The sequence below is a fragment of the Topomyia yanbarensis genome, chromosome 3 (assembly GCF_030247195.1).
Source record: "Topomyia yanbarensis strain Yona2022 chromosome 3, ASM3024719v1, whole genome shotgun sequence".
In the NCBI taxonomy this organism is placed as follows: domain Eukaryota; kingdom Metazoa; phylum Arthropoda; class Insecta; order Diptera; family Culicidae; genus Topomyia; species Topomyia yanbarensis.
Window position 1 is genome coordinate 416,464,611 of NC_080672.1, and position 25,508 is coordinate 416,490,118.

A 25,508-nucleotide genomic window follows, 5' to 3' on the forward strand; every position below is an offset into this window, starting at 1 on the left:
ACTATCTAGGATTAGTTCATTTGTACTTTGGGCTAGGTCATATTTACAGGTATGTATGTACATTAGACTGGTTCAATTTTTGACATTTAGCTCCACCAGGCTCTACTGATTTCTTTTATAGCCCTTAGCAATTGTGCAAATTTTGGTACCGATTGGTTGTGTCTACGGACCCTCCAAAAATTGCAAAGTTTATATGGAAATTAGTATGGAAAATCGAGTAAAATTGAAAATAAATTCTTAAAAAATCATCCTATCAATCAATTTATGAGAACACTATATATTTCTAAAGGTATTCTTCTGCTGAACACATTCGTGGAACATTGTAAGTTTGTGAAAATTCGCTGAAAAAAGTTATTAACTAAAGAAGCAGCATGACTTCAAAACAAGTGGATTTTATTATTAATCATAGCAACTCTGTTTGAATAGCTGCATCTGCCATACGGAAGCGGTGGGTGATAAGCCTAGTTTATATTTGTATAAGGATGGAGCTATTCAAACAGGGTTGCTATGATTAATAATAAAATCCACTTGTTTTGAAGTCACGCTGCTTCTTTAGTTAATAACTTTTTTCAGCGAATTTTCACGAACTTACAATGTTCCACGAATGTGTTCAGCAGAAGAATACCTTTAGAAATATATAGTGTTCTCACGAATTGATTGATGGGATGATTTTTTAAGAATTTATTTTCAATTTTAACCGATTTTCCATACTAATTTCCATATAAACTTTGAAATTTTTGGAGGGTCCGTAGACACAACCGATCGGTACCAAAATTTGCACAATTACTAAGGGCCATAAAAGGAATCATTAGAGCCTGGTTGAGCTAGAAGTCAAAAATTGAACCAGTCTAATGTACATTGCATAAAATTTCATTTTCATTTCAGGCTCAAGTTGCGGATTAAAGGTGAGTATTGAACATTTCGGCAGTCAAAGAAGTATTAAAGAACTCAATGGGCATTAACGGCGAAAGTTCGAGCATGTTAGGGATGATAGAAGCTCAACGGGATATGGAGATCTGGATTCGTTTTGCCGGTTCAGGCCTCCTTACAGCTTCCAGGATGATTTTTTTGGAGGTGCGTCGGGTCCGACTGCAGGATACTGTCCGGGAGTGGTGTGCTGTAAAAAAGGAACATCTGTACGCGAACTGTTGGTTTGACAAATTAGAAAGGGGCACTTTCCTTGAGTCAAGTCCCAGCCGGGGGTTCTAGGAACCCACACGCCGAGGCTTGGTTCTTTACAGGTGAGCCACGAACCGCTCGATTCCCCCGAGCTTCGGCCAGGATCTCGTCTGGCGACGCATTTCCCCAAGTAGGGGCCGGGAGTTCGTCCGGCGGCCCTATACCCTGACCAAGGGCCTTCATTTGGCATTGTTGACGCTAGCCTACTAGTCGGTGTGGGACTCGGTGCTACGTTGGGTGGAGCAACTTAAACCGGAAGTAAGCAGAGCTTCGGGATGGCACGTTGAACGATACCGAATGTCGACTTCACGGTGGCGACACAAACAAGGCCGTCAGGGCCGGGATGAACGCTGAGCGCGCGCCCCAGGAGCCATTTCAACGGCGGTGTTCTCTCATCTTTGAGAGCGACGATGGAACCAACGCCGGCAAGGTTGTCCAAGGCTTCTGTCCAGCGGTAGCGATTTTGCAGGGGGCGAGATACTCCTTGTGCCAACAACTCCAGATGTGCTGAGGCAGCTATTGTACTCGTTCCCATCGAGACAACCTGGATTCAGGAACTTCACGGCAATCTGGATCAGGTACCGCATTCAATCAGGAAATATCCTGGGGTCAGAGCAAGCTCATCGGATGGATTGTCCGGCAACGGCGTGATTGGGCGAGAGTTTAGGATTGACTCGACCTGAACCAATGCAGTTTGCAGCTCGGATTCGGTTAGGTGAGCGTTTCCGAGGATTTTGCGAAGCAGGGTCTTCAAGGACTTCACGCAGGCTTCCCAGATTCCACCGAAGGTGGGATGCAGTGGAACTGTATTCCGTTGTCTGCGCATTCGTTTGCTACTGCATCTTGGCGAAATTGAGTTCGGAAAAGCTTCCGCACTTCTTCTAGTTCTCGCTGTGCTCCAACAAAGCTCGTGGCGTTATCGCAGTAGATATGCGCAGGCTTTCCTCTACGACCGACAAATCTTCGCAGGCTCGCAATGAATGTGCCAGTGGTCAGATCTGACACAAGATCCAAGTGCATGGCATTGGTAGCCTTACATACGTATACGTTGATGTAGGCTTTGAAGAATGGCGATCTCTTATTTCGGAGTGACGTTCGCCCAGTCAAGTCAACGCCAACATTCTGAAACGGGTACGCCTGGTTGACCCGAACAGATGGCAGTTCCCCCATCAGCTGCTGCAACGGTTTGTGTTTGGCACGTGCGCGGACCATGCAGCCGTGTACAATGTTGCGAACCAATTTTCGTCCGCCAAGAGGCCAAAATCTTTGGCGCAACGAGGACAGCAGTAAGCTGGGACCGGCATGGAGTGTCTTGTCGTGGCGATCATCTCGGTGAGACGATGTTTGGGGAGGACGATCGGATGTCTTCAATCGACAGGTATTCCAGCATTGTGAAGCCGGCCGCCGACACTCATAATGTCGTCTACGAGTGTCGGATGCAGATACCGTAGCTTGGATTTACGGTGAACTTTTCCGACGGTTTCAAGTTGGCTTATATCCTTGGCAAAGTGCTGCTGTCGTATGCGACGGACAAGGTTGAGCAGAGTGCGATCAATGTCAAAAGCCGTCAACGGGCTGACAAGAATTGCCAGTTATCGGCGAATCGTCGAAGAAGTGTGCCGATACGAAGTAGCTGACGAAAATTGCAATAGCGATCGACGATATCTGACGGTCCTTCACTCGCGACCGGAAGGGCAATAGTCTGTCGGACCTCCGGTTGGTCTGAGTTTGAGTTCGCAACGGCGTACTTCGCTGGCCAAGGAGCGAAAAGTTGGTTTCAGCCACTGCGGTCCGTTCCACCACAGTGCACTGGCAAGGAGTTCAGGAGAGTCTTCGGATGGGACATGATTCCGAACGGCGTGAGACATCAGCTCTTAGATTTCAGCCACTTGGTTGGCTACGAACGTCTTCCATGTCAATGGACTAGCGGATATCCAGTTCAAGACGATGGAATAATCGGTCCACAGATATGTGTTGGCAGTGATGTCGATGCTGTCCTGAACTTGTTTCAGAAGTCTGTACAGGAGTTGCGCTGCGCATAGCTCGAGGCGTGGAATGGTTTGAGTCCCCTTGGACTTAGAAATCAACAGGCGAACTGTACAAGGGCCCTCGGCAGGTATTGATGGGAGATAGATGCATGCGCCATATTCCGAAGCGTCGCTGAGTCCGTGAATCTCCAAGCGATCGTAACCCGGACGTAACACATGGCGAGATACTCGAAGGTGAGCAAGTACCGAAGGCTTCTGGTGAAATTCCTGTCATTCTTGAACGAATCTCTTAGCCACGAGTGTGTCCCAGTCGAGATAGAGTTTCTAAAGACTCTGCAGCATGATTTTCGCCTTTGCTATGGTCGGTCCAATCAAACCTAAGGGGTCGAAAAGCCTGCTGATCTGAGAGTGGATCATTCGTTTGTTCAGAATCATGCATTCCTTCCAATTCAGCGTCTTCAACAAATCGGTCGACGGCTCCCAGTGGAGGCCAGGTGCAGTGACGGAGAACTCGTGGTCCAAATTGAGTAGTGTTTCTGTCTCTCAGAGCTCCAACGGAATAGCATCAAGAACAGCTTGACAATTCGAACACCATTGTCGGAGAGGAAGTCCTGCGCAAGCGAACATTGCAATGAGCTGTTTACAGGTAACGGCGAGAGATTCAGCATCGTCTGAACCAGACAGCAACGACGTAGAAGTCGTGGCGGACAGCGGGTTCAGCCAGCGGAAAATGTTGCCCTTCATCATCGGCGAGCTTCTGCAGCACCTTAGTTGCCAAAAATGGGGCACTAGGTGACGGCAGGGGTGGCAATAATCGGTTTTTTTCTCATCGCTAAAAATGAGGCTCACTTACTGATGAACTTCCCGCCCATCACTGAGCGATAGAAAATAACGATCATAGAGGGATAGAATTAATACATCGCTCACGCATTGCTTGTAATCAGTAGATGAGTTGTAAATGTATGGCTCAGTGATAGAAAGATGAGCGATGTTATAAGATACTATTTTTGAGCATCTAATGTAGATCTGATTCTCATAATGATGGAGTTTTATTATAGAATGAGATGTATGTACCAGAGGTGGGTAAGAAAACCACCCGGTACGTACAGTCACTGGTATGGTGCTTAAAGTCTCAACACGTGTAAATGAGTGATCCACATCGTGTGCGGTTTTGATTTCATTTACACGGTAAACGAAATGACAACCTCGACCGAGTGTCGGTTTTGAAAACTAAACCGAGTCACTCAGCACCGTTTACATGTGTGCACGATTTTCAACTCGTGTTAATGTATTCTAAACAGCGGTATCGGTTCGGCTTTAGAAAACCGAACCTGGTTTTTTCTGTACGCGGTGCTTCGGTTGAAAGAAGAAGCAGTAAATTCATGTGCAGTGCTGCCGAATAAACGACTGAACAACTGAATTGAATAAGGTTAGTTGTTGAGAGTCGATGGGGCAATATCGAAATGTTAGGTTCTGGGCGATTGTTAACGTTTCACAATTGTTACCATATTAAAAACCAAGATAACGGACACGAAATTCAAAATGGCTACCTTTCTTGGCGAATAATCGTATGAAACCAATAAATGTAGATATGTTTAGTTCGGGAAAGTCGTTGATGTAAATGTAACAATGTTGAAATTGAAATTAATGACTTCAAAGAAATCAACAAAAACAATGAAATCAATACAATCAATTAAATCAATGAAAATAATGAAACAATGAAATCTATTAAATCAATCAAATTGAAAACAATCAATCAAATCAATCAAATCAATCAAATCAATCAAATCAATCAAATCAATCAAATCAATCAAATCAATCAAATCAATCAAATCAATCAAATCAATCAAATCAATCAAATCAATCAAATCAATCAAATCAATCAAATCAATCAAATCAATCAAATCAATCAAATCAATCAAATCAATCAAATCAATCAAATCAATCAAATCAATCAAATCAATCAAATCAATCAAATCAATCAAATCAATCAAATCAATCAAATCAATCAAATCAATCAAATCAATCAAATCAATCAAATCAATCAAATCAATCAAATCAATCAAATCAATCAAATCAATCAAATCAATCAAATCAATCAAATCAATCAAATCAATCAAATCAATCAAATCAATCAAATCAATCAAATCAATCAAATCAATCAAATCAATCAAATCAATCAAATCAATCAAATCAATCAAATCAATCAAATCAATCAAATCAATCAAATCAATCAAATCAGTCAAATCAATCAAATCAATCAAATCAATCAAATCAATCAAATCAATCAAATCAATCAAATCAATCAAATCAATCAAATCAATCAAATCAATCAAATCAATCAAATCAATCAAATCAATCAAATCAATCAAATCAATCAAATCAATCAAATCAATCAAATCAATCAAATCAATCAAATCAATCAAATCAATCAAATCAATCAAATCAATCAAATCAATCAAATCAATCAAATCAATCAAATCAATCAAATCAATCAAATCAATCAAATCAATCAAATCAATCAAATCGATCAAATCAATCAAATCAATCAAATCAATCAAATCAATCAAATCAATCAAATCAATCAAATCAATCAAATCAATCAAATCAATCAAATCAATCAAATCAATCAAATCAATCTCACTATTTTGTGGTAACCGGAAGTCGCCATCTTTGATTTCAAAATGGCGCTAATGGTCAATTTTCAGTGTCTGCTGACCTATACGGATCCAAAATCTTACGATTTCTGTTCACAAGTCCGAATAAGAAATATTCTGAACACCTGTTATGAACCTATGTATTATTTTCGTACCGCAAAAATGGGTTAATATTCTATACCATTCTTGCTCTGAAAATTTTGTCGAACAATTTTTGCGCTAAATGATATTTGATAAATATACCATTTCGGATCTAAGAGAATATTTTAACCCACTTTTGCTCTGAACAAAATTTTAATCCACTCTTGCTCTCAGTCTCTCATATAAAAATAGCGAAGGCTAATAAACTTCCTTTTACTTTCGATTTTTGGGCAGTTCAAAGTTCCTCATGATAAATCATCATGAAAATGCCGTAATATTGAGTTAAGGTAAGTCATTTATTTTCTTCCAAAATGACGAGGAACATTTTTGTTGTACATGGAAGATGTCTCAGAACAATTTTTCAATTACCGAAAAAATACCTGACATTATATCTAAAATAAATTTGCGCTAAATTTCTAATAAAAATGCTGGCAGCACTAGCATAGCCGATAAACATCAACCCGAATACACAACCGCAACACAGCCGAAGTTTGGTTTCGCTATTCTCGTGTTTCGTTCCATACTCGTGCACCGGAAAATCAAAACCAAACCACGGTGCTGTGTAAACGAAACTCGGTTTGGTTTTCGTGTCTCGTTGAAACACAACCAGCGGTAAGACCGCACACGATGTAAAGGAAACACAAAATCGTGTGAAAATTTAGTTTACCGCACCGGTACTAAACCGGTTTTTTCCCACCTCTGGTATGTACAATGGATGACGAAAAGAGAAGATGTTTACCGCTATTTTCAAATTCAAGATGGCGACTTCCAATTACGCAAAATCGTCAACAACCCCATCAATATGGGTATTTTTGGAATGCGGTTGATGAGTACACGACGAAAAGCAATGTTTTGTGTCGTTTTGAGATTCAAAATGGCAACTTCCGGTTTCGCAACCTAAGATTCGGATTTATTTTGAAATTCAAGATGCAGTGAAGGCCCGATTTTATCAGCCCCAAATTTTGTCTACCCTCGGTTTTATCAGCGTTTTGAACCGATTGTCAGCCTTATACAGTGTTGGGTAAAACATGTGTAACAAATACCGAACTTTATTAGATCGCGTCAGTAAACTTAATCGTTCTTGAACCGAACAGAAGCAAAATAAAGCTGCACAATTGGTGGTTTAGAGTTCTAATTTGATTCCATATCGTTATATGGGCAAAAAACTCGTTAACGACGGCACACTGAAAAAAATTATGCGAAGTGCATTTTTTCTTTGGACAAAATAAGTGTAACTTTTCCAAACATAACATGAAAACATACGGAAAAGATTATGTTTCACAACAAAACTGTTAAACAAATGTTATTCTGCCATCCTGACGCTAATATCACATACAATTCCTTGAAAACTACAAATACTTATAATATTAGGGTAAGGTGGGGCAAATCCGACCGTTGGGTAAACCCGACCCCCTCTGTTACCGAAAATCAGAAGCACTACGCGAACTAATATCAATGGTGTCGCGTAGAGCATCGAAAATAATCATAATGGTGGCATGACAGCATTTTATTAATCTACATTGAGATGCTCAAACGACAAAAAGTGTGTCTTTACAACTTTTGATTTGACTTTTGTGCATTATTGCCTACAGGATATTTCTGATTGTTAAAGTGATTGCATAAAAAATGTAAGTGGATTTAAATCTTTGATTAAAGTCCTACAAAGTACGTAGACGAATTTGGTTCAACCTTTTCATAACTTTTTTTAATTGCATCGTAATGAAAAATGACGCGGAGGGGTAAATCCGACCGCTTTTTTTGCTAAGAAAATGTTTTTTATCAAATTGAAATATATTTTTATTGTTATTTTATATTATTTTTATGAAAAATGGTTCATAATTACAAACAAAAGACACAAAAACGTGATAATTATAGTATTCGTCAAGCAATTGCTCCGATGCAAATGGGAATATCATTACGTGCTACTGCTCATGATTTTAACATTCCAAGATCGACATTGAACTCCATTTTCTTCATGTTACAATTCAGTGGCACAACAGTCATTGATTTTTCATTGAAAAACCATAAAATTTGGGTAATATCTGCACTAAATCAACCAAAAACATAGGGGGTCCCCACCATTTTTGAAAACAGCAAAAATGAACATTTTCGTAAAACGCTTGTATCTCAAAATATTCCCAAGATCCGAATCAAATGCAATATAAGGAAAATTGCCCAGGGGTCTAACATTTTATTTGGTATATAAAACGACTTGATCCGATGTAAAATGAGCATTTTACAGCCAAAACCATTTACTAGGTCGGATTTACCCCACCTTACCCTAATTATAATTATAGTTATGACATTAAAGTACATGTTTGCACATGTTTTACCCAATACTGTATAGAAAAAATTATGAGCTCCAAGAGCCTAACTAGATTAAATTCAAGTAAACCCCTTCCTGAATCTTTCTTTTCTTGTCTTAAAGATGCAAAATATGCAAAAATAAAAAAGATCATTTTTTTAAATTTTGCACTGGAATACCCCCTTTAGAGAAATTTATACCAAATAATCAGAATAGGTTATAGGGGCTGCATCTAGGAACTATTGAAGAATATTTTAACATCTTTGGTTAATTAAAAGGATAGAAAAAAATGTGTCACAATTTGTCCAATACAGGTCCAATTTTCGGGGTATGTTACCCTCGATATAGCGTCACTCGGTATAACGTACTTATTTTTTAATTTATTTTTCAGGTCCCAATTTCTCATCAATTACGCATGCATTCCATATTTTAAGTATTCAATATGTTATACACAATCTTAAATCTTAAAAATAAGCAGATATTTTGGCTATGCAAATCCTGCACTAATCTGATGTCCGATAAGCGTCATCGACAAGCTGTAAGAGCTGCCTATGAGGTTGGACAGGAAGAGGTGTTAGGTGCACACAACCAAATTGTCGAACAACTTAAGGGTGAAATACTAACTGAGTTGAAGTTGGAGATTCGTTCGAATTTTACGGCCCTTATAAATTCTAATTCGTTGACACCTAAAACTACTCAACGTCCATTTGTCGAAGCCAGTCGCCGTCTTTTCCCGAATAAAGATGGGGCTAAATCTGATGTCTTATCTCTATTACGTGGTACTGGTATGCCTGTTTCACCATCTCTTGGCACGATAACAATAGCTGATCGTACACCAAAGTTTTGGCTTTACCTCTCACGTATTGCACGCGATGTTTCTGTTGAGCAAATTTCCATTCTGGCGAAACAACGTCTTATCACCGATGACGTGGAAGTCGTTAGACTTGTTGCAAAGGATCGTGACGTAAGCACAATGAATTTCATCTCGTTTAAAGTTGGAATCAAACCTGAGCTCAAGGCGCGAGCCCTATCTGCTTCAACATGGCCCGAAGGACTTCTTTTCCGCGAATTCAAGAGCAATCGCACCGTATCAGCTGGAAATTTTTGGAAACCCATCTATCCGCAGCCAGATCAGTCGCCAGTTCAGGCCGATACTCATCAGCCTGCTTCACCATCATCAGTTCAATCAGCTATGACGGAATAATTCAACCACCATCGGGACGCATGTCACTGGGTACAACTCGTTCCAACAATTTGCCGTTGTTTGAACGACGAATAATTTCACCGCCATCGCCGAGACTGCACAAACAAATTCACGCTGCGCTGCCATCACGCCTGTTATACCGTACTACGGAAGCTCCCGAGCGCTTTTTGCTTTAAATGACGATCCGCTCCCTGAAAACCTTTGGTTTCTAGCATACCATCGAGTACATCACGCCCCTTCGGCATGTCGGCACGATTGCCACGTGGCGCTGGCGATTTACGGCTATACTACCAAAACGTCAGAGGGCTTAGGACGAAAATCGAGGACTTGTACTTGGCTGCTCTTGACGGCGACTACGATCTTTATGTTCTGACGGAAACTTGGCTTGATGATCGTATTACATCGATGCAGCTCTTCGGGGATTCTTATGCGGTTTATCGCGCGGATCGAAGCGCACATAACAGTGTTCATGGTCGCGGCGGGGGAGTTTTGATCGCTGTTTCTTCCGCACTAGCCTCCTGTGAATTTAGTGTGGATAGTTCATCAAGCATTGAAGTTGTTTGGACGAAGATTACTACGCAGACGAAGAGCTACTTTATTGGAGCTGTTTACATTCCTCCTGAAAAGCGACTTGACTGTACTATTACGTAGCTCCATCTCGACTCTATAGAACACGCTTCTTCTCAGGCAGATGCAAACGATGTGATAATAGTTCTTGGTGATTTCAACCAACCAGGACTGATGTGGGTTTCTTCTGTACGTGGATACGCTTACCCTAACCCGTTATCCTCGACAACAAATCCTGCCAGCCGCTTACTTCTGGACGTGATGGCTTTTCACGGAACAAAATTTAAGACGAAATCCGAAGGGATTCTGGGCTTTTGTTAAAACGAAGAGGAAGGAAACGGGTCTTCCGTCTAGGATGGTCTACAATGGCGAAGTAGCGACTACAACGGCGGAAAAATGCTCCCTATTTGTCAGCTACTTTTCAAGTGTCTTCACGACTGATGTGCCATCTGCCATCGAGCTCGAAAACGCGACCCGTGATGTTCCCATTGGTGCAGTGGATATGGATGTATTCACTATTTCAGTACAATCGGTTCTCTCTGCAATACGGAAAACAAAATCGTCTTATGCTCCAGGACAAAGTGCTATGCCGTCTGCAGTTCTGAAAAAATGTTCCGATATCTTAGCGATCCCACTGACGCACCTTTTCAATGTGTCGCTTCAGCAGCAAAAATTTCCCGATGATTGGAAGTTTTCAGTTATGTTTCCGGTTCACAAGAAAAATGACAAAAGCAACATCGTGAACTACCGGGGAATCACTTCGCTGAGAGTTGAGTCGAAAATCTTCGAAGCGCTTATCAACGAGATGCTGTTTTTTGCTAGTAAACATTACATAAGCCCTTGTCAGCACGGATTCTTCCCTGGTCGATCGGTTGAGACGAATTTAGTTAGCTTCATATCGTTTTGCATTGAAAACATATCCAGGAAACTCCAGGTGGACACGGTCTACACAGATCTTAAGGCCGCTTTCGACACAGTTAACCATGAGATACTGCTTGCAAATCTTGATAAACTAGGATGTACCTCGAGTTTCTGCCACTGGCTTCGATCCTACCTTGTTCACCGCAAGTGCGTCGTGCAAATTGGTGACAACGTGTCTAAATCTTTTTGTAATAATTCCGGAGTTCCCCAAGGTAGTACACTAGGTCCATTATTATTTTCATTATTCGTGAATGATGCGGTCTTTGTTCTAATGCGAGGAGGGAAACTATTTTTCGCCGATAACTTGAAGATATTTCTTGTGATAAGGAATGAATGAAGCCGATTGCCGTGAGTTACAAAAATTCTGCAAAATAAAGTACCATAGACGACAATTCTGTGAGAATTTTGCATGCTTCGATATAACGTACAATTTTTAAACCGAGATGTATATCGAAGTTTAACTGTGTCCCCATTTCGTCGGTCTAAAATAAACAAAGCGGCTGATAAAACAAGTATTCGCTGTAGTGACTCTTAATTCTCAACATTTTTGGAATGGAGTCGATGAGTGTACGACTGAAATCGCTGTCTGGCGCCATTTTGAAATTCAAGATTTGGCTTGCTGCGAGGAGGAGCGGTGTTCGAAATGGCCGAAGAAACTGCGTGCAAAACTCGAGCGTAGTTCTGGAGCAAGTTTACCATCGTCACGTACGATGGCATTGAAGTTGACGCACCAGTGCTTGTGCCCTCTGATGTGCCGGCGGTTGCCCCGAGAACCGAAGCGATGTTGTCAGCATCGAGTTTTCTACAGTGATTCTCCCATTCCCGGAGCGTACAAGGATCGAGGCGTATAGATAGCTGGTAAACCAGAATAGAGCTCCATCGATCTGCTGGTTCACCCAAGCTCTACAGTATGCAGATCTTCAGCTGATTCCTCGCGCATCACTGGAGAGTCGAAAAGCGTCCGAATGTGACACTTGATTAACTGCCGGTTGTTCTGAAAACGCAACCGCAACGTTCGCCAAGCGTCCTTGTAGCCCTACTCGCTTATCTTGGTAAGGTCGAGAATGCGCGCTGCATCTTCTCGACCGCACTGATGTCGCTCCGGGAACCTACAGCGGATTCAAACGAATCGCGAAAAACACACCAGTCTCTAACTTCTTTTTTTCATGAGGCGCTTCAAAAAATTTTATCTCCAAATCCTCTGGAGCTGGCAGCCTAATTTTTGGATATGTTGTGTACAATTAAATGTTATTTCAAATTAAAATATAAACGTATGAAGTAGTTGAGGACCCTCGCAGTAAAAATCAAGAAAAACCAATTAATGCGTATTTTTTCATATAAAATTTAATATTTTTTAAAGTTTACTATTTTTACTTGAAACGCGCACTAAACAACTTTTATTTGACTTGCTACCAATTAAAATCGGTTCAGAAGTCATAATTTTTTAAAAAAATCATCTTTTGAAAAATCACGATTTTTTGGACCAGTCTAACGTGGTAAGAGACACCCTAACAACGAAATTACAGAATTATAAGAGATCGTATAAACTTTTTTCATGGAATAGTAATAGTAATATATAGTAATATCAAATAGACAAATTGTTTCAAAAACGAATTTAGAAGTCATAGAAATATTTTTATTACCGAACATACAATTTATTAATCTAATCAAAGTAGCTTTTAAGCGATCACGTTCAAAAATACCTTATCAATAATATTGTCTTTACACACGTACACATTTAAAATCGACGATTCAACATCACACGTCCAACAATTTAAATCTACTGGTCACACTCCGAATCCTGCTTATAGGCCAGATTCGGCGCAGTTCTCGGATCACAAACCGTGTTCAGCACGGCCGACTGAACATCCGCACTCAACACCCGGAAATTAATCTGCGTATAGTTCAACTTCGAGTACAAGAAAACCGGCAGCTTATTGCTAATCACCCACACGAACTGTTTCGGTTCACGGTCCACCTTCAAATCATTAGGGAAAGTCAGCTTGTCCAGACTCTTCTCCACCACACCGAGATTGTTGCGATTGTACGGCTTAGCAATATCCCAACAACCAACTCCACTCTGCTGAACCAAAGTAAAGAACTGGACATTGTTCCGGGCTAGCCCGGAGGTCGAAGATTGCCCACCCTTGCCTCGACTACCAATCGGCTGGAAAGCCTTAGCCAGTCCAAAGTTCTGCCAGATAGTTTCGTTCTGAAGCACCGAAGCTGGGACTTGAAATTCTGTATAACTTGACATCGGGTGATAGAACAACATACGATCGCCATCGCGATGTACCGGGGACAATGTCATTCCGAACACTCCATCGGACCACTGGAAGTTCAAATCCAGATAGTTGTAATCACTAGCGAAAGGACTCGGATTGTACAGATAGTTTGTGGTTCTCCAGCTCCTGAACTCACGTAGACTGAAAACCGTGATGCCATATCGCCAGACGTCAGCCACGTACGCGAAAGCGTCATCGCATTGATCATCTCGAACATCAACAACAACGTTAGTATGCAACGAGTCCTGTTTAACCTGATCCGGGGGTAGAACGTAGGTGAACAGTAGCTCATCGGTTTGCAGATTAAAGGCGAGCAGCTTCGGTGGACATATTTGCTGCAGATTGGTAAGCGTATCGATAACTCCGGCGTCCAGTACCCAGAGGCGATCGCACTCGTCAACGAAGATTCGGTACACGGACACTAACTTGCTGCAATCCGGATTCCTCGGGCTGGTGTGGAAACTCCAATCAGGGTAGGGGATCAGTGGGATGCTGGGGTCTTGCACAGGTAGTGGTAGATAGGAAAGAGTGGCTGGTACACCGGGATTCCAACGGGGGGTTGTGATGAAGATGCGGTTCCGGTAACGATCGACCCCTAGGGGAAGGTTATTTTCGGGGATGAATTCTCTGCAAATTAAACATTGTTTAGTCTCAGTCCACCCGTACCAAATAACAAGTAGTAACTTACTTAGTTCGAATAGCATTGTTCCTAGCCGGCAGGCTTGGATATTGAAAGTCAATGATTCTCCACTGATAGACGACCTCGAACACATCATTTCCTTGACTTGTTGTGAATTCGTCCTTGCCACTTTTAGGTCTCAGAGCTACCAGTGGAGCAATATAGGGATTGGCCAAAACCGGCTCCGCTGTTGTATTCCCATCACTAATGGCTCGAACGACTGTGCCATGACGAACCTGCATAAAAGGAGAATATCCATCGACGACAGCTACGGCCAGTGTAAGTAACAGCAACCCCACGTAAATCTGTGTTTTGAAGTTTTGCATCGTGGATCTGAAATTCAAATTAGGAAAAGAAAATGCTTCAACATTTATTATTCTTGTTAGGTTATAAAAATTCAGCGCGAAGCAATCTTCCCGGATTAAACAAACGATGCTCCAATTTTTCCATGCGAAACGGAAAGCGAAAAGAAAAATGCATAAGGTTTGCGATGCAAATAACCGATCTGTACTATAAATGTGTACCTCAATCAGTTGATGAATGCAGGAAAGATGAATTAAACAAAAAGCTTTCTCATTCGTGGAATTACAATGAGATTCTTAGTATTTTCCATTTGCGTTAGAATTTACCCGTTCTAATGTTTGAATTTGAGGAAAAACAAACCGCTTGTTCCGGTGAATTTAGATGGAGTCATACATCACTTACCACTAGGCATTAATTTTTGTTCATACACACGGAAAAACTAATTCCCAAAATAATTAATAAAGTGCCATGAACTCACGAACAATCACGTTTTTAAGTTACGAACAGGGGCGGCGAAACACTTCACGCCCGAGTGGCTAGGAAGCATAGGGTGAGGGGTCCATTAGTAAGGATGTTTTCCCTTTTCGCAATGCACACGCTTACATTACATTCACACTAAATCACGTTCGTTTATGCAAATGGAATTGTGGTACATTGATGTTTTCAAATGTGTGTAGTGCGAGATACATGCGTTGCACATCCAAATTTTTGGAAATGGCTCAAAATTTCGAGTGGGTAATTACCCACTCGGTTATTTTCGAGTGGGTAGTACTACCCATACTACCCACGCTTTCCGCCGGCCCTAGTTACGAAAACAGGGCCATGAACAAAAATGATGTGTTTTATAATTATGTTCAATTTCCTTTCAGTAACGCCCACATAGCGTTTTTATTAGTGGAAATATTTGTGTTTATTTTGCAAACTTCAGTCACTTTTTCCACCATGTCATTACCAAATCGATTTTCTGTACGTGGCTCGTTAACAACTTAATGAGCATTGTTCATTATACTCAAGGTTAACTCGAGATTTTATTCAGAGATTTAGGAACGTGATCTTGTTTTCGTGGTTGTGAATTAGTTCACAAAATCAAGAAAATTTGTTTTGACGTGCACTATTTTGCGAAACTCGAAATATTATTCATGAATCCCATCAATCATCGTGAGCTAGTTCATGAATCCTAATATATTGGCCACGATTCAGTATCCGTACTCGAAAAGTAGTTCACAAAATTATAAAATGTTATACATGTATTCGTGAACTAGTTCAGGATTTCTGAAACAATAGTCACTGACCATGCGTGCCCGTGAAATAGTTCACAAAACCATAAAATATTGGTTCATGAATTCTAGTAAAATATTCGTAGCTGACCATTCATGCTCCTGAAACAGTGCACAAAATAATAAAATATTCATAGCTGGTTCATGATTACCAATACATGGACAATGATCTATCTTGAATGCCTGTGATATATAGGAGATATTCCTCATCATTTTTAATTTCATATAAATTTGCGCATGGTCATGAAATTTTCACGTGATTCATAAAATGTGGATTTTTTCATGAATGAATGGTCAATGTAATGTCCGGACAGAAACGAAAACTAAGCTGAGCACCAAAAATACAGCCTAGAGACACAAATCGTATTCATGACATAGTTCACAAAACAAGATATCGCAAATCAGTTACACTTTTATTCATCAGATCATAATTTCTCGTTACTCCGATTAAACAAGCCGATAGTAATTAAAAAAAGCATATCGTGATAAGACGGAGAGAGATTACAAATATCATGAACCTGAGCTACAAATATCACGATAACATGAATAGAAATTACTGAAATCGTGACTAAGGTACTGAAATGATGTGCTTTATCATTACTTTGCCAGAACAATCCAATATGAATCTCGTGACTAAATCATCACGATCTGATGGTATACTCATGAATAAAATGTCACGTTAACATGATGAGAGATTACGAAAGTCGCGACGGAGCTCCATAACTGTAGGTTCTTTTAATTATTAACAAGAATCATAACAAATACTAAACATATCCAAGGAACAACCACAGTAACCCAACGAAACATTGGAATGTAATGCCAGGTGAAAACACAAGTAGTTTTATAAATGCGAGATTTATTATCCATAATTTCGGGAACTTGGTCACGATTTTTTAAAATCGTTCAGTTCGCGAAATCGTGATTTTTTGTTAATGAATTTATGAACGAATTTTTTTCCCAGTAGGCTGTGCAAAAGTCGGCGCAAACGAAAACTGCGACATTGTTGAAATTTTTTGTTATGAGAATTTTTAGTTGAAATTTTTGATTGCTAATAGAATAAATTCTAAAAAATATGTTAACATTCTTATTGCTAGCTTCTCCATGATCCAAATACATTGAAAAAAATTCTTTTATGAATGAAAATGGGAATAATTTCACGAATTAAATGTTTTTGTTGAAACAAAATTCTACATACCTCGAAATTATCGCGTTTTGGAAGATTTTCGTTAATTTCATTTTGGTTTAAAATGATATTTAGAAGCATATTGCATAATAAAATTACAGTTTTGTCTGTCAATTTGTATTGAATTTAAAAACATGTTTAAAGTTATCGTTAGAAAAACTATTTTACTGATAGCTTCCCTATTTCGCAATTACATTTAAAATATTTCTTTTCTCTTTAGGATTTTATTGACAAAATATAAAAAAAGGTTTTCTGTAACTTTATCTTCTCACATAAATGTTTGTTTATGTGCACTATGTCACAACATTTTTTTCGGTGTTTTTTCGAGCAGAAGTTTTCATTCCCTGCAACTATTTCTCACATAGTTTTTTAAAACAATTGCTCTTGGGTCAAAATAATCTAAGTGCCAGAGGAAACCATGGAGATAAATGATCCGAACAAAACTACAAAGTCATATTGTATAGTCGGTCTATGGTCATATTGTATAAGCGGTCACTTTCTCATGCAATCCCTCTGAACATAGAAAACGAAAGGTAAAAGTGAATCAAATAGAAAGACATTAACCCAAATGTAACAATATCATAAATAGAAAACAATTTTTTAAACAGAAAACAATGGAAGATGAAAAAACCAAAGCAAAGGAAAAGTTGAGAAATCAACAAAACATGGAAGCGGAATGAAGGGACAATGATTGAATAAATGAGAAAAATAAAAATAAAAAGAAATGAAAAAAGGAAAACTGGGAATTTAACAAACTCATCGAAAAAAGAAGAAATATTTTTTTTTAAAACAAATTGTAAATATATCAAAAGTGATGAGAAGGGCCAAATAAAACAAAAGAAAATAAACAGAACTATGAAAAAAATTGAAAACAACAAACTGAATGAATCGAGAACATCAAAAATGTTTGAAGTGTAAAAACAGGAACATAAATAAAAATATTTAAAACAAGAGAAACACAATGGGTAAACAAAATGACAGATATATAAATAAATTAAATGAATATGAAAAACAAAGATAAATGTAATCGGAAAATTTGCATAAGTTGGTTAGAATGAAATACCAAACAGTAAAAATGCAATAAAACATATTGGCAAAAAGAAGAAACAATTAAAAACATTGAATGATGTAAAAAAATACAAAGAATATAGTTTGACTAATTTTTACTCCAGTCCAATTACATGGAAAAGGTAGTTAAAGACAATCTAAATCAATCAAAAATATTACAGGATAATGAAAAAAATATCAAAATTTCATTTTTTCGTCGTTAACGTAAACTGGCCCTGGCAGCACAAACCCAATATTTTAACAGCGGAAGGAAGGTTTTGGGAAAACTTTATGAAAAGAACTAGGAGAAGGAAGGCAAACAATCCGATTGTTCAGATGAAAAGTGAAACACAACGATCCAAAATGACGTTCCAGAAACGGCAATTCTTTGCGGGATTCACAGACATGACAGACACAGTTTAACCGGGTTTTCATTCCTTAATCTACAACCCTTCCTACTCCAACACGCTGGACTATGACTGTGCTGCCTCACGTACTAGAAGCTAGAACGAAACAGTCGCCCAACTATTCCTTGATATCAAATAAAAAACCCGAACTCAAAAACTTTTGCGAGGCAGCTCCTCGCATTTTCAACCAAAAAAATTGAACCTATGGAGTTACACCAATGTACAACATGAAAAAATAAGCATGGTGTAGAAATTTTTCCAGACGCAACAAAAAAGTACTAGTTGTGAAGCACAAAAAATATTTTTTAGAAGTATATTTGTCTCAAGATAGCAGTTGTGCACCAATTTCCCGTAGACGTCTCTTTTTGGAAAGGGTCCACGGCCGGAAACCTATCTCCCGTAATTTTTAACCTAGAACTTAGAATTAAAGTTTTTTTCAATTACTTACAACAGTAGCAAGCGTCGTAGGTAGGACTTTTTCGATATATTGTTTTTTCGTGAAATGGTGCTCTTTTTAGTGAAAAATCGCTGAAAATTTCATTAAAATCGACATAAAATTGTTGATGAAAAGAAATTAACCAACAAAAAAATAAAATCCTACGTACGTTTCCGGCCAGTTCAAAAATATGGTATTGGGAAAAACGCGGTTAACCCTCCGGAAGTCGCACAAATGGCCCACTGAACGAGCAGCCGCTGGTGCGCTAAGACGATTTCGCTAGATTTTCAAAGCAGCGTGCACTCAGTGCACTAGCGCGACTTCCCGATGGTTAAAGTTTTCAATGCGCTCGGAGTAGGGGAACTTGGTGCTATTCGGACCTACCTAAGCAAATCGCCCTTTTAGGTGGATAGATGTGAACGAAATTATCGGTCAAACCTCCTCACTGTTTTGATTAAAAGCTAATTTGTACCACTCCACAGCAGCGCTAGGCAACGATTTACGAAACTCTACGTTTTTCCATCCTTTTACAATGTAGGGGTAATTCGGATCTCCCTATGGAGCCATTCAGACCGCATTTTTTCATTTTTTTACAATGGAATTCCATGTTTACATATGAAATCTTTATTGGAGAAACTTCTCAAGAAGCAAAAAAATGCGTTAAAAAACTTAATCTAGTTACTCACAGCTGTCGATTGGCGCATCATGTATTTTCTTTGTTGCAGCGTGTGCAATCGTGTGCCACTAAACCGTTGCACAAAAGTGGTGAGCGTCTTGAAGATAACTGTGTTTTCACCCAGACAAAAATCATTCCATAAAATAGAAGCCTCAAGCTTTCCAAAACACTTATAATTTTTTTTTGACGTAGGACTATGTCTTTGTTTTCGATATGGGGGTGCATTTTGCAAATTCTACAAAAATGGTATGTAACGAAAAGTGGTCCAATTTTAAACGCATATAATTCAGCCATCCCACGATAAATTTTCATATTTTTTGGACATATCGCCCCGAAATACTTCCAAGAATAGATTCCATTAGATAAACCCAAAGATTTTTGATATCATGGCATTAAAAATTTAAGTAATGTACAACCTAGTCAAAATATCGCGCATTTACACACAGAAGATAGCGCTTCCCAAGTCCGGCACGACAGATTTGTGTGCCAAGCGCGCTACGTATTCAATGAATGACGTCATCATCGACTATTTAAAGAACGGATTTAGCCGGACAAGCTCAGTTGCCTGTTGAACGGCAGGCGGAGCAGATCACTGCGCTGTGTGTTTTCACAACCAGTCCCCGTCCAACACACGACTGAGCTTGTTCGTTCAAACAGAATGCTTTCTTTTGTGTTGTGCTCGTTTCCAACACACTGTCATGTACAATCTCGAACACAATTATTCGTACACAAAATTGCTTGTACATTCGAGCTCCATTTGCAAACACGGTTACGGTTAACATAGTGTCGTGGTACTAGTTGTCTCTTTCGCTCTACCCATTATCATCAGCGTTGACTCATTTTGCTATGCGCTTGGGTTCAATGTTTGGGGCGAAATTGTAGGTACTTATATATAATTTGTTAGCAGGGTTTCCATATTCACAGATTTTTCTGTAATGTCACAGATTTTTTCACAATTTTTGATTATAGATTCTTTTTCACAGATGGCAGATTTTTGACATTTTGACGAAAATTTCACAGATTTTTGGAAATATTGGGATTTTTCGGAAATTTATCACAGACTTTTTTTCTTGTTCTTTTTAAGTTATAACAGATGGTAAATTGATATTTTTGACTGAACAAACAATTCAATGTGTTTTTAGCGATTACATGCGAAACCTGCATGATAGCAATCTGTGCTTTCGTTGCGCAAAGAGATTTATTTGCACATCACGTGATTCATTTCCACTCAGCCTATCCTATTTTGTTTCTGCCAATAGGTACATACTACAAAGCCTATTTATGAATGAATACTCTGCCACTCGAAAAACGGTTGCAAAAACGCATCTAAGTCCATATATTAAATTGTTTTCGATTATATTTATAGTTTTGATATATGATTAAGACCACTGAATTCGCTACATTTGAATGCGTACTTTAGAAAAGTTACAACAATAGCAAAATATAACTAGAAGCTTGGTCTATACATGAAATGTGATTATATTGTCTAACATTTAATTTTTCTTCACTGGTCCGGGGTTTTTACCACACACAATCGAAAATTTTTCACTGATCTTGTGCTATAAAGATTTAGTTCCATATATTAGTTAGGTCACGCTTTTCTGTCTTCTTTCTTCAGATCTTATCAAATAAGTTTAACCGGATTCGATCACCTACTACAAATGAAATGACTTGATAACCAAGAAGGTTTGGTTCAATATGTAACATTCGATGTTGATTGGTTGTTCTTAAGCTATACGCGAGAAATATATTTGATATATTATTACTCTAAATGTACTATGAAAATAAATATTTTAGATTAAGTAGTATAGTCCTACGTCTACAGTTCGTGCAACCCCATAGGGCTGCCCCTTGTAGTTTTCACTTTAAATTGTGATTTTGATCACGGTTTTACCATTATAATGGTTTTTGTTTTGAGGATGGCGAAAAAATGAAACACGTCGTAGCTCCTTTCTAAAAAAGACTGCAGAATAAGATTCATCTATCAAAATAATGTTTTAGAATAGCTGTTTCACAAATATGTACGATAGTCAGTAAGTCTTACAATTTTCTGAGAAATCAAGGGGGTTGTTTGGTATATCATTTTTAAGACCCATAAGCATATTTAATACCAACAAAAAAATCGATTTTTTTAAAAAATCTACAGGGGTATAACCCCTTAATTTCAACTGTAAAACAACTGATTTTTTTTCTTGAACCAAGCATTATTTTCATCACACGATTGAAGTCATCCGCACGTAATACACTAGCATCAATGAAAGGCAGAAGACATTTGCTCGCCTACCTTGATTGTTCCTTGATTCCTGGATTAGTTACGATCTCCGAGATGCAAATACTTTTAAACTATTAACTACAAAGGTTATGGCATAACCCTAATTTCCACAATGTTCAAGTGTTAATCAAACATACTCTGTATCCAGCACACCCACATACGCATTTGTGGGGGTTTTGTGTCGTTCCGAGAACTCCTTGATTCGTATACCTTACTACATGAAGCGAAAAAGGAATTATACTTCCAGGCCCGTAGCGTGTGGTTGGCCTGGTTAACCACTTCCCCTTATGAGCTTAGTGGGGCGCTGAAATATTGATCTGCATTATAAAATAAGACGCAATAACGGTGCCGTTTCCATGTGATTTTTTTTTTGGAAACTTCATCGTTAATTTCTTTAGTTCCGTAGCAACATAAATGAGACACACCACATTGAAGGGTAATAAAGCGGGTCACAACGATCGTGCCTCAATTCCAGTGCCTCACCCATCAACACCATGGCAAGCAACAAAAGTTCTATTGAGAAATACCATAATTCAATATTATTTCTTCAAAAGGACTAAAAAGATTTTTGTAAACAAACTTGTTTCGTTGATTCGTCCACTTCAGAGTGGAATTTCATACGTTCATCAACATTTTCACCCTTCGAAGAAGCTATTTCAAATGTTATCTGTATTGAAATTATAGCAAATTGAGAGAAAATTGTAAAACAGAAGTTTGGTTACTTATTAGCCCTTTAAACAAGTCATAATAAGTAATGTGAAAATTCCTAACACAAACGTTTAGATGTGAATTAACATCCCTAAATGTAGGAACAACATTCCTAGGGTTGTTGTACCGGTAATACCGGTACCGAAAATCCCGGGAATACCGACCCATTTTTGGTACCGTAATACCGGTACTGAACAAAAGCCAGTACCGGTATTTTCGGTACCATACAATTTTTTTATGAAAAATATGTGGACTCTCTAGGGGGACCTGTTCCAAAATATCGGTCTGCAAGATGACTTTTAATTATATTAATTACCCTTCTAGATAAATAGTTCAGCTATCACCTTTGTGGGGGAATGAGATGGTGCCATCATCATAATAATTCTAGAAGTTTAACATTACTATCTCCCGTTGTACTGAACGGTATGTTAAAACTCCTGCACTATTTTATTTTTTTTTTAATTAAATTTTAACGATCTTGTATTAAATTTCACATCTAGCGGAAGAGACGTAAAAGAGACGACATTCTGATAGGTTTTCATTACTCACTGGGAGGCGCGTAACTTAGACTACGGTCTAAGTTATGCCTGTAATTGGTTTGCTCTTAAACCTTTATCTATAAAAGAACGAACAGTGATTTAGTAACTAACAATTTTAGACTTGGTGAACTGCTTCAAATGGGGTAATTTGTGATTATTGGTGATCGCAAATTCAGCAAAACTTCATAATTTACAGGAAAGCAAGGAGCCTTGGTATGCATTAGAGAATAGTAGGCAAATGACATAAAGGTCGAAACCTATTTACAGAAAAGCAAGAAAGGAAATGCGAGCAACCTGCTCGGATTTACTGCCATACTCGTTTTGATTTACTGTTGTAAATAGGGTTTCTTACATTTACCATCTGTTGAAGTCGACGAAAATCGCACCGCTCAGCAATTATTGATTTAAAAGTCTAGATTTCTAAATAAAATACGAAATACGAAATTTATACGAAAAATATCTTCTGTGAAATGAGTCATGCCATTCCAAAACAATAAACATGTTTTTTTCATCAGCACAAATCAATCATCTGAGAATAAGGTCATCAATTTCTCTTTGAAGTTTTTTTTCGAATTTTTAAAAAAATATTCGAGTACCGGTACTTTACCGGTACTGAGGGCTTCAGTACTGTAGTATCGGTTCTCGCCAAAAAGGGTCGGTACTGCGAACCCTAAACATTCCTGTTATGTCCAGACGAATCACCCATTTTTTTTGTTGTGGTGCCGCCAGTGCAGATAGCAAAAATGGTTTTATATCTATCCTAAGTACGGAGCCCACAAAATCCCGGGGCCCCACTGGCTCTAATTCAGAGTGTCCATGCGTAGAGACGGAGCTGGAGATGAACTAGTATCGAACCGGTCTGAGACATCCAATCAAGTCGACAATTTTGGTAAGAAAGCTATGTTCTGACAAGCTATTCGTGGCTACGGTAAGATTCCGCAACCCTTCATTAAAATTGCTACGCTGAACAGCGAGGTAAGTTTACAAACTTCTATCCATAATTCGAAAGCATAAGCATCCCATTGTCTTTGGTCAGATCTTGCATTTTGCCATTACGCGAAATCAGCGGTAGAAGCAGGTTATTCTCATTCCAAAAGACTGACCCGCGAATTCGACAAATTGCAGAATTCTGGGCGCATCTCGGGAAACATGTTTCGGCATCAAAGGCCATGCAACAGCTTGAAAAACATTTTAAAAAGTGTCAAATTCATCGTCAAGAAGTCTGTGCTGAGCCTAATGAAAACCATTTGCAAATAGATGGTCCAGCTAGCATACAATCACTAGATAGCAAAAATTGAGAACACTGGCGTGTGCTTTGCTACTCTAATACGAACTGTATATATCTAAAAAAATAAAATTATCATTACAGAAAACTGGGTTTCGATAATCTCATCATCAAATCAGAACTTCATTTCTCGCGGAACGACACCTTGACCAGTATGCTTTGGAGCACAAGTTGGTTTTATTCAATTTTCAAGACTGATACAGGCATTGACCGAGATATTCCGCGATGATCCATTTATATCGTGTGGGACACTCGTACGTTAGGCACTAGCGCGCCCGCACTATATATAGAGGAAAATTATTCAACAACAAATAGACTCTCGTTCGTGTTAATTCAACACTGCTGAAGATATCGGTCGGTTGCAGAACATCAAACATATGTGCGATATCTGTCAATTATTGTACGTAACAATGCACAGTGGAACCAATCCAAAAATAAGAAATTTGAGACCTTAGATGCCGTTTTAAAGCCCACATTTCTTCGTAGGATATGTTCATAATATTGTTCCGCAATTTCGTAAATAAAAACCTGTTTTAATCCACCTAGTGGTGAAATTGTGCCTTTCTCGTTTATCATAGCTACGATTTAATAGCTGGGTACGTTTAATGTAACATTGTGGAAATGTCTATTGTTTTCTATTTTTGGTCACCGTTGGTAAATGCTATCGTTTTTTATTGATATTTTTCGGTGATTATATTAAAAAAACTCTTACTGTTGACGTTTCAGCTTACTCGATTATAATTTCAGCCATCTTCAGAACTTTACAATAAAAATACAAAAAAATACAATAAATTTTACAGATCACAATTTACGTTAAAAACGATCACGACTTACATTTAACCCCATTCGCCTCTTGCTATCGCTGGGGGAAACAAATTTAAACTAAACCTACAGCGTCGTTGCTCCCTCGTCTCCTGTGAATTGCTGCGTTGATCGTAGCTTGTTGAGAAGTCCATTATACGTGCTAGAGAAGCTAGCTGCGTCACGTTGAAGATTCACAGCTCTCTCCTCTCGCAGCTTGATGTGGAGAACCTCAGCAGTCAGCCTATTCTCTCCAATACACGCGTTCTGTTGAAATCGAACTGATGTCCACACTCTCTCGCATGCTGCGTTAGGCCGGTTATAGAGGTGCTCGTGCGAATTTAATTTTTATGCTGGGCAATGCGTTTTTCCAGAGTTTGCGATGTCTGTCCTATGTACTCCCTATTGTCGCATCCACCACACGGAATGCTGTAGACCACATTGGTCTGTTGCATCTTTGGGATCCTGTCCTTCAACATAGTAAAGATAGCAGAGGCGACGCGTCGGTACGTTCAACCTGTTCACTGAACAGGTAGGAACAATCAGACGACCCAAAACCAATTTTGCGTTAACATTAAAGCAGTAGCACGCAAACTATTTTTTAATGAAAGTAATAATATCCGAACTTTGAAGTTCGATAATTTGAAT

The 25,508-nt window shown here is 38.9% G+C and overlaps 2 protein-coding genes across 4 annotated transcripts in view; one reads left to right on the plus strand and one right to left on the minus strand.

The window, feature by feature from the left end:
* LOC131689659 (opsin, ultraviolet-sensitive) overlaps positions 1–25,508 on the plus strand; it is a 470,582-nt gene that overhangs the window by 214,969 nt on the left and 230,105 nt on the right. The window lies entirely within an intron of this gene.
* Positions 12,577–25,508, minus strand: part of LOC131689660 (protein yellow-like) — an 89,714-nt gene continuing 76,782 nt past the window's right edge. The window contains exons 2-3 of the mRNA XM_058974904.1: positions 13,936–14,259; positions 12,577–13,874 (exon numbers count right to left, since the gene is read on the minus strand). Coding sequence (XP_058830887.1) covers positions 12,743–13,874; positions 13,936–14,252 — 1,449 coding nt within the window. The 5' untranslated portion in view covers positions 14,253–14,259 and the 3' untranslated portion in view covers positions 12,577–12,742. The remainder of the gene's footprint in view (positions 13,875–13,935; positions 14,260–25,508) is intronic.